General features: G+C 42.1%; 1 protein-coding gene across 1 annotated transcript; it reads left to right on the top strand.

The window, feature by feature from the left end:
• Positions 1-4,870: 4,870 nt before the first annotated feature.
• On the top strand, positions 4,871-8,458 carry LOC108015890 (uncharacterized). The gene is made up of 3 exons (XM_036815803.3): positions 4,871-5,709; positions 6,631-7,269; positions 7,565-8,458. The coding sequence occupies exons 1-3, from the start codon at positions 5,547-5,549 to the stop codon at positions 8,044-8,046; spliced, it is 1,284 nt and encodes a 427-aa protein (XP_036671698.3). The 5' UTR covers positions 4,871-5,546; the 3' UTR covers positions 8,047-8,458.
• The last annotated feature ends 724 nt before the right edge of the window (positions 8,459-9,182 follow it).

Here is a 9,182-nt window from a genome sequence, read left to right as displayed (position 1 = left end):
TTTTTTTCAATTTAAGAACAAGACTGATTTCTCTTTTCTCATAGCCTTTGTTTAGTGGGGTTTAGTCTATCACCCACATATCAAGTAAGCCTAATCCGCTCCACGAAAATACGCTTTTGACAGCGCACTTCCTCGACTTAATCCACTGTGATTCACCGAGGATGGGGAAACGAACCGAAGACTGGTCGGATGGCTGGCTGTTAAGGCCTCTTTATATGCGCACCTTAAAAAACAACAAGATGCTTAATGCTGTTTTCTGATTTTTCGTTGATCTTTTTTTGCATTGCCCCGTGAACGGGGCACACTTATTGCCACGCAGTCGAAGATACAACACACACAGTCACCCAGAGATACAGATACAGATGCAGGGGGCATAGGCTCGAAACCGGAGTTTGAGCGGCGATTGGGGTTGGAGTTTTAGCATGAGCTCCAAGATTGCACTGAGACCAAAATGCAGTGCAATTATATAGCCAAAACAACATACTGAGGTGTATTTTTAAGTTAAGTTTGAATTAACAGTATTCCAAAGTCTTGCAACAATTATAGTATTTAAAACTTAACAAGTTAACAGTTGAATTCTAAATTAAAGTCCTCTAATTTAAAGTTTTAAGCAATGTCAATACATCATTTTTTTAAGAGTGATACAAAAAATATGCCAAACAAATATTAATCCCCCAAGTCATATGAGGCTTGCGAAATAATACATTTTTGTATATTCATAAATTGGACTGAAACCAAAATCTTTTGAAAGTATCTAGCAATTCTGCGGAAACTATCAACTTAAACAAAGACCCCAATGTTTTTCTCTGTTTAAGTTGGATTTGCTTTGATTTTTTCCACTGATTTTTCGTTTTTTTTTAAGGCACAGCCAGAGCCACGAAGCGAACTGAGTAAAAACATGTTTGGATTTAATTCTTTTTATTTATTTTCACCGTCGACGTTTTTGTTTTTTTCCGTACCATGTTGCTTTCTTTCGTTGCTTTTTGGACATGTATCCGAAAGATACTTTTTGTTGTTGCCTGTGTGTGCCACGATGATGACGCTGACAAAGGTCTGCCCGCCCCACAGCCCCCGTGGCCGTACGCGATTTTAATGAAGCACTTAAAAAGCATAAATGAAAATAAAAACCCAACAAAGGCAGCAGACAGCAGATAGCCCCAGCTCCATGGTCCGTGGTCCATGGTCCCTGCCGATCCGCAGAACGACAATTGATGTGGAGCCTGGGTCTGTGCCTGGGTCTGGACCTCAATCAGGAACCTGGAACCTGGAACCCGGGACCTAGCAGCCCCTCTATCTGCCTGCAGTTGATGTGAGGCCGACCCGGGCTGAATCCATCCTCAGATACATTACTTTTTACTGTCGAAGTTTGTCCACAGGCATTGACAGTGCACAGAATTATGGACACAGTGGAACTTGCAAAGAAGTAAGAAAGAAATCAAATAAAATAAATAATAATAGGTTAAGTAAAAGACCTATTGTTCAGTTTTGGACCTTTATAAGATCATAAGGCACATTGTTTACGCCAGGAAAGCAAATCTTCTACAATTTTTGAATGCTCGTATACTGAACCACTAAAATTTCTTTACTTAGTTTTACAAATTTTTATATTTTTAAAGAATGGTGTAGAATCTGTAGATAATCTTACAAACTTAAAGTAAAATGTAATTTTTCCTGAAAGTTAAGATAAATTAACTAAATATATTTCATATTTTATATTCTGTATCATATTTTATGTATCAATTTTTTTTCTTTTCTTTTCTTTTTGGATTGTCCACACAAACCAGGCTTCACCGTACTCGCAAGTACTTCTTCCCTGACTGCCCGACTGCGACTCAAATTAATTCTAATCTAGCAAATTACGGTGGACCATTTATGCTGCCATAAAAATTAAAGACGTCGACCCCTCCCTCTCCCACCCCATTTTGGCCGATAAGAAAGTGCGTGTGCGTTCATTATGCGGCTCGGTGAGGGGGAATTTCATAGTTACGCATCTCACAGATACATTTACGGATTCAGGGCCGTAAAGATATCTCGCAACAGTAGCCAATAAAACGGGGGACATTAAAAACATTAACAGCCGCATTACAGATGCACGGGGATGTGGCACAGTGGAGTGGCCATCTCGGATTGATAGAGTCGCCATTGACAATTGCCATAGTCGTTGAATAATTAAGCGGGGGCACGGATAAGTGGCTCATCCCCCATCCGACCCCAATTCACTACTAAATTATGCTGGCAAATAGGGCCCATTTCGTACAGTCACATCATATCCTGGGCAAATGGCACTAATCGAATTGATTCTTGAGTGACTTTCATCTTAGATGTCGTTTGATGGTCGCCATCGTCGGATAATTCTGCGTACTATGTGTGTGCGTTTTGAGCCATTCCAATTTTTTATGGCACCATCTTAATCGCTATGTGGGTTTTTTTCTCGTATGATAGCTACGGCATCTAATTGGTGTCTTAAAACGAACTGTGTACAAACATTTGGCACTTAAACTAATATTAATGTCTATGCCATAAAAAGAGAGAATTAATGTTCTTTTGTTTTCGTTTAGCATAGTATTTTGATTTTAGCATCATAGTAAAATTGTATTTTCTTTATGATTTATGCGGGAGTTATCAATCTTTATATCTTAGCCTGCACAGAGACAAATCTGACTATCTAATTTGAGTTCGGAATGTTCTTAAAAATAGAAGAACATTTTTGAAGATAAAAATTGTTTCATTGTGCTTAAGTTAAGATTAATTGGCGATACTTACTTTGTATATCTCAACAACTAAACTATTTGTTTAATATACTCAAATTAAGTTTTCTTTTCTCGCCATTTCGTTCTAATATTGAGATAATTGATACCAAAAGTTTTTAAGAACGAATGTTCTCAAATCAAGAACAATGTACTTGAATATTTCTCTCTGTGTGGGATTATTTTGTTATTTTAATTCTTATATTATTATCTATATTATTTTTTTGTACCCATATTATCCGTTTTAGGTTCAGGAATTATATTTCAATCTTTTCTTTTAACCCCGAACTTAAAATCTGTCTATTATAATTCTTGTACCATTTATCCAGTGTTCTAGTTCCCAAAATCATTTCAACATAAATAAATATGCATTCATGTGATAGGTCAGTAACTCTTTACTCAACTTTGAGGCAATGATCCAATAAAGTGTTGCACACACTAAATTCAAACTTTCTCCCCGCTCTTTTATTTGTGAATTTTGAAATCGCTGTAATGGGCACTCTTTGGTTTATTTTAAGTTACACAAATCAGCTCCCGAACGCAAACACCCCACTATGTAAATAGTTGACCACCTCTGATTTATGCCGAATCTTGTTTGTTTTGCAGTCTCGTTCTCGCCCGCTGAATGTGGATATCTGCGAGGGGGTGGGGTTGGGGGGATGATGAGGTAAGTGGTGTGGCAAGGCGTGGGGTGGGTGTTTGGCGGTGGGTTGCGGGTGGTGCGGCATCGGGGTCTGGGGCACTGAGTAAATGAACGCTGCGCCTACGAAACGCTACCAACACCATTGCGTTCGGTGTGCGTGTGTGGGCGGCTGTGCGAGTGTGCGTGCTGCAATTGTGTGCAGTTGTAGTTGCGGGTTCATTGCACGTACACTCGCACAAACACACGCACAGCGCCCAAAACGGCCAACGACGAACCGACCAAGCGACCGAACGACCCACCCACCAGTGATGGCGCTTTTGCACAAAACCAACTAAATCTGGCGAAAAAATGGCTAAAAAAACCATATTACAATGAATGGAATGCAATGCATTGCAATGATTCAAGATGGTGGACTATTTTTCACAGCATACTTCAAGGCACATTACTAAGTGATTTCAAAAGTATATAAGGTTTTATGAAACCATCTATAACGAGTTTAAAGCGTACGCTTTATATATATTTACAATAATTTTTATTTATTTTCATTTTTTCTACACAAATTGTTTAAATATCCGTGGGATTTAAGTTTTAGATATTTTTACAGAAACTATTATTAAATAAATTTGACTTTTCTTCTATAATAACACATTGTAAATAGCTTTTTTCTATTGTCTAATTATTTTCTTGAGTGGATAAAGCGGATACTAGATCAACCCAGCTCCATCAATTGTATTGCCTAGTTTACGGCGCAACATTACAAAGGGGAAATCTTCAGGCTACAACTTTTCATAAATCTTTATAAAGCACCAAGTATGGTTTATTCTACGAAAGTACTGTTAACAACAATTGGTTTATAAAACAAACATTTCAAATTATAAAATAAAATGGTTTTGATAAACAAATTGAAACAAACTCTGGGAAGCTTATAAACAAATTTCCAATCACTGTTAGATCCAATCAGATTGTACATGATCATATGGTTGCAGGGCTAATCCCCGTTGCAGCTCCACAAATCCTAGCCAGATGTGACATTACTGCCGAATGTGCATTACTGAGCCACCTCCGACGCGTCCCACTGTCCGTCGGCTGCTTCGTCACTTTGTTGCGTGTTCGTGCTGCAGTTGTTGTTCGCCCTGGTTGTAGTTGTTGCAGTTGACGTTGTTGCTTTGCTGCTGGGTCTCCGGTTTAGACAGCCGGGCTTCGGACTCCGGGTCTCCGTCTCCTGCCTCCCTCTCTCATTCGCCCCAGTGCCCCTCCCCCACCCCCTTGGGCCCCATCAGCACCTCTCGACTTCGGTCATCGTGGATTTCTCTGCTCTCCTGCATTTTGCTCTGCACTCTTCACTGCTCTTTTGTTTCGCTTTTCGCTGCTTCTAATGCTCGCCCCCACTTCCCCCCTCCCCCATCCAACACTTTTCGGTGGCTACAAGTTAGAGCGAGTGAAAGAGAAGGAGAGAGAGAGGCCCCCAATGAGTGAGAGGTAGCTTGTTTATCGTTGCCTTTCTTTTGGGCAGTCAGCCCGTTGCTTTTTTTCCTCCTCCTTCTTCTTCTTCTTCTCCTTTCTGTGCTTTTCTTCTCTGTTGTTTTTCGGTTTTTGCAGCTCTGAGCTTCGCTGCTGCTGCGACGTGTTGTTGCCTTTTGTCTGTCTCCTCTTTGGTCTTGTTGCTTTTGTCTGCTTTGCTTTTTCGCCCAGCCATCTTACACACTCGCACACTCACCCATACACACCTACAAGCGGAGACTTTTGTATGTAAAACTGACGTCGTCGCTGCTGCCTCTTCTTGTTGTTGTCTTCTTTCTTTTTTCAGCTTTATTTTTTTGCACATTCTCCCTGTTCTCTCTTCTCGCCTGCATTTTGTGTATCTCATCTCGTGTACGCTTTCGCTGCCTTTCCAATCTCTTCGGCATCGGGGCAACAACAACGGCAACGAAAAGCTGGCGTCGCCGTCGCCGTCATCGTTTTCTCTATTTTCCTCAATCGCTGTGCCTTTTCATTTTCAATTCGCATATTTTTGCAAACTCTACTTTCAGTTATTCGCCGATAATTGATGTCAAAGGACGCAGTTGTGCTCCGCCGGCGTTGTTTCACGTTGCCATTGGAAGCACCGTTGCCCCGGTATCGTTCAGTGCCAGTGTGACCAGTTCTCCGGTGTGACCATGCCCAAGGAGGATCCGTTCGTGAATCGCGCCCAGCTCCTGAAGGCGATCAAGAAGTATCCGGAGATCTGGGACTCCAACAACAAGCTGCACATGTGCCGCAGCGTCACATCGCCGATGTGGACGGAGATCGCCGAGCAGTTCGGCGGTCATGTGCCGACAGGTGAGTGCGACAAGGATGTCGGTCTCTCTTGCTTAAACCCCCCTCACACTCTGCGCCACTGCCCCAGTCGCCCACTCGCAACCGGTGGCGACTTGTATTTGTTGCTGACTTTCGCGCTCTCCTTTCGCGTTCTCTTTTAGTGCGCGTTCAGTGGCGCAGTCGGGAGCTTTTCTGAAGGGGTTAAACTTACAACCGAACAGTTTTACTTAAAAAGTTTGGACTTATTGAAAAAAAAGTATATGCACCGAACTACATAAATAAAATTATATATTTTTGATCTAACTGCATCTGCTTTGACCATGCTCAAACACCACTGCAGTTAAATCTTTTTTAAAATACTTTTGCAGCAATCTTCTTATTGTTTTAAAAATGTTCCAAAAAAATTCGACTGTAATCCTAGATTGTTTTGAAGCTATAGTCTTATTTTATCCCTACGTACGTCACTGTGCTAGGTCTTAAAATAGCCAAAGGGCACTGTTGGTTGGAACTGGAGGTCTCCGTCCGTTTGGAATAATAGAAGAGTCTACACCACTATATAATGCAAATTGAAGCAGTCGCACCAGAAATAATTGACGGGTGTAATGTACTTTGATAAATGCAATTAGGTGGCTCAATACAAGCTTAATTAGCTTTACTTAACCACTAGATGTTGTAATATTCATGGATGAAATGACTAACCTTGCCCTAGAACAGCATTGTAATAAAAGTTTTCTATATAATGGTTAGTCAAGACAAAAAGCAATAACTAACCAAAAAATGTTTTATATTCATTTAAAGCTTAACATTTACACCTGATTGGTTTAGTTTATAGGTAGTTACAATTCTTTGCGTATTAGTAAAATATGTTCACTGATTGTTTTAATCCCTTGAATATATTTTTCTTTATATCTTAATATAAATATACCTTGTTACAATACCCAGTTAAGCTGCAGTCGATCTGGAGCCAGATGAAGTACCACTACCACAACTTGGTCCACCGCCAGATCCTGCACAAGGATCGCTTCAATACGAAGTGGGAGCACTTCGAGCCGATGTCCTTCATGTACAACATAACGGTGGCCAAGATCGTGGGCGCCCAATCAAGTGGCGGTGGTGGGGGTGCCTCCTCGGAAGTCCCACCGCCAGCCTCTGAACCGCCACCCGTGGGGGAGGAACCTGCTGGGCCAGTGCCGCCACCCCCCTTGCCCACCACATCCCATGGTCGCGGACGTCCCAGCGGTAGTTTCAGCTGGTTGCAGACCGCTACCACTCCCACTTCCCCCCAGCTGCCGCATCTCATTGCTCAGCCGCCCCATGGTCAGGGTCATGGAATGACTTATACCGCTTTCACGGGGCTGGTGCCGCCGCCAGCTGCTGTGGTGTCGGAGGCAGTGGCAACGCCCCCGAGGAAGTTGGGTCGCCCCAGTTCGTTGCATAACAGTATGCGGGGACGTATCATCGATGCCATCAAGACGCGTCCGTCACTTTGGGCGGGACGCCAGCGGAGCGAAAAGGGACAGGGCCAGAGCAGAACTTCAGCCGTTTGGAAGGAGGCGGCTATCGAGATGGGTCTCACTCCGAGTAAGTAGATCCTAACTTTATTTAAAATTTGTAATCTTTAAATATAATTACGAAGTATTTATCACTTTATTATTTTCGCGAAATATCAGTAATTGTCTCTAATACAAAAAAAAAATCCCTCGTTCATTCATAATATCCCTAATTGAACTTTATCATGTGATTAAAGGTTAAAATAATTATTTTAAAAAGTCCTCTTTAAAAGTTTTAATCCAGAATGTACTTCTTAAAATAGAAAAACCTCTATATAATTTTAAAATCTTACCCAATTTTCCCAATCTCTTTTATTTCCCTGCAGCTCTTATGCAGACGCGGTGGTCGATCATCAAGCAGCGCTATGTGGACGAACTGCAGAAGGAGCGCCACGCCCAGTACTCCCACCAGGGCTTCCGATCCACGTGGGAGCACTTCGACCGGATGAACTTCATGCGCGACATCCTGCTGAAGAAGGTCGACGAGCGGGAGCAGACCCGCGAACAGATCCAGGAGATCGTCAGTGAGCAGCAGCACCACCAACAGCCGCAGCACCACCCGCCGCAGCACTTGCAACACTACCGTCCGCCACCGCCGCCAGCAGGATTGGTGGAGCACGCCCAGGACATGCCGATCGGCTTGGTGCAGCACCACCAGCAGGAAGGACACCACCCACCGCTGGCCATGCACCACCCCCACCATCCACAGGCCATTCGTCGGCGGGTCAAGCACGAATCCGATCTTGAGTGGGATCCCTTTGAGATGATCCTTCACGTCCATGGCGCAGGCGAGCCGGCTGCCAACTGAAGACTGAGAAAATAGGGACTGTCAAGCTCTAGGCACACCTGAGAAAACTTAAGAAGGCGAGAGGTCTGCACAGATTATTTCTTAACGTCACTGATAAATACTAAATTTGTAGGTCAAGCTTTTCAATATAATTGAAGAAACTTTACTTTGATAGAGATGGAAATATTTAATTGCTTATCGAATTTTGTTTTTTTTTTTCCATTTATACTACCTTCTATTGTTTAGAATGAACTCGTTCCATTTAGGCTTTTTCTCAGGTGCAATTAAAGTGGGACCTACAGTGTCCTTAAAATAATCGTCAGATGTAAAACCCTTAGCTACACCGCATGCCCACATCTATTGTAAAACCTTTTTGTAATTCCATTTTCTACTACTCTGCAATTGAATAAAAACATCACTTAGCAATATTAAACTCAAAATGTTTGAGGTTGGGGGTACTAATACTAAAATAAAAAAGAAGTTGGGAGATAGAAAGGTTAACAATTTTTAAACATCACTCTTGGCATAATATTTTAAAATACTTAAGCAAACTTTAGAAAGATTTTCAACATTTTAAGGTTGTTGTCTTCTTGAATTGACATTAAATTAGGGATACTGTAATTGATACCTTTCTGGTTTTATTACCGGGAACACATTTCACCAATATCAATTCCCACAAAAGTGCGATTGATATATTTCAAAGGAAAGAGATTTATTCCACGTGAAGTGCTTCGCACTCAATCAATTTCGATAATCGTGATGCGATGCGACGGATTGGATATTCGAGAACGGCCCGAGAGCGAAAACTAAATTATGCTAATTCTCGCAGTGTGTGCAACATTTGTCGATTGCCAAAATGGCAAACATGTTCCACACACACAGGCTCTCACACTCTCTTTGGAAAACCTCTATACCTATCTCCATCCATACCACATTTTGTGGATTTGTGTAAATTTCTGGCTGAGGGCCAAGGGCGGAACACGCGTAATTCCAATCACGTGCCAGCCCAGAAAAGAAAAGTTCTCAAACTGTAAAACGTTTATCAAAATGTAACCCCCTCCCGACCGTCCGCCAAAAGCCGCCCACATAATTGGCCAAAAGGATACAGCCCCATACCCAATTTTTTTAAAAACCCCAACCCCCCTTTCCGCAGACTC

The sequence above is a fragment of the Drosophila suzukii genome, chromosome 3 (assembly GCF_043229965.1).
Source record: "Drosophila suzukii chromosome 3, CBGP_Dsuzu_IsoJpt1.0, whole genome shotgun sequence".
Lineage (NCBI taxonomy): Eukaryota > Metazoa > Arthropoda > Insecta > Diptera > Drosophilidae > Drosophila > Drosophila suzukii.
The sequence above is the reverse complement of the archived record's forward strand: the minus strand, read 5'-3'. Positions and strand labels throughout refer to the sequence as shown.

Coding starts and splice junctions, on each gene's coding strand:
- LOC108015890 (XM_036815803.3), top strand. CDS start 5,547: ATGCCCAAGGAGGATCCGTTCGTGAATCGCGCCCAGCTCCTGAAGGCG. Junction 5,710..6,630: donor CGGCGGTCATGTGCCGACAG/GTGAGTGCGACA, acceptor TACAATACCCAG/TTAAGCTGCAGTCGATCTGG. Junction 7,270..7,564: donor CGAGATGGGTCTCACTCCGA/GTAAGTAGATCC, acceptor ATTTCCCTGCAG/CTCTTATGCAGACGCGGTGG.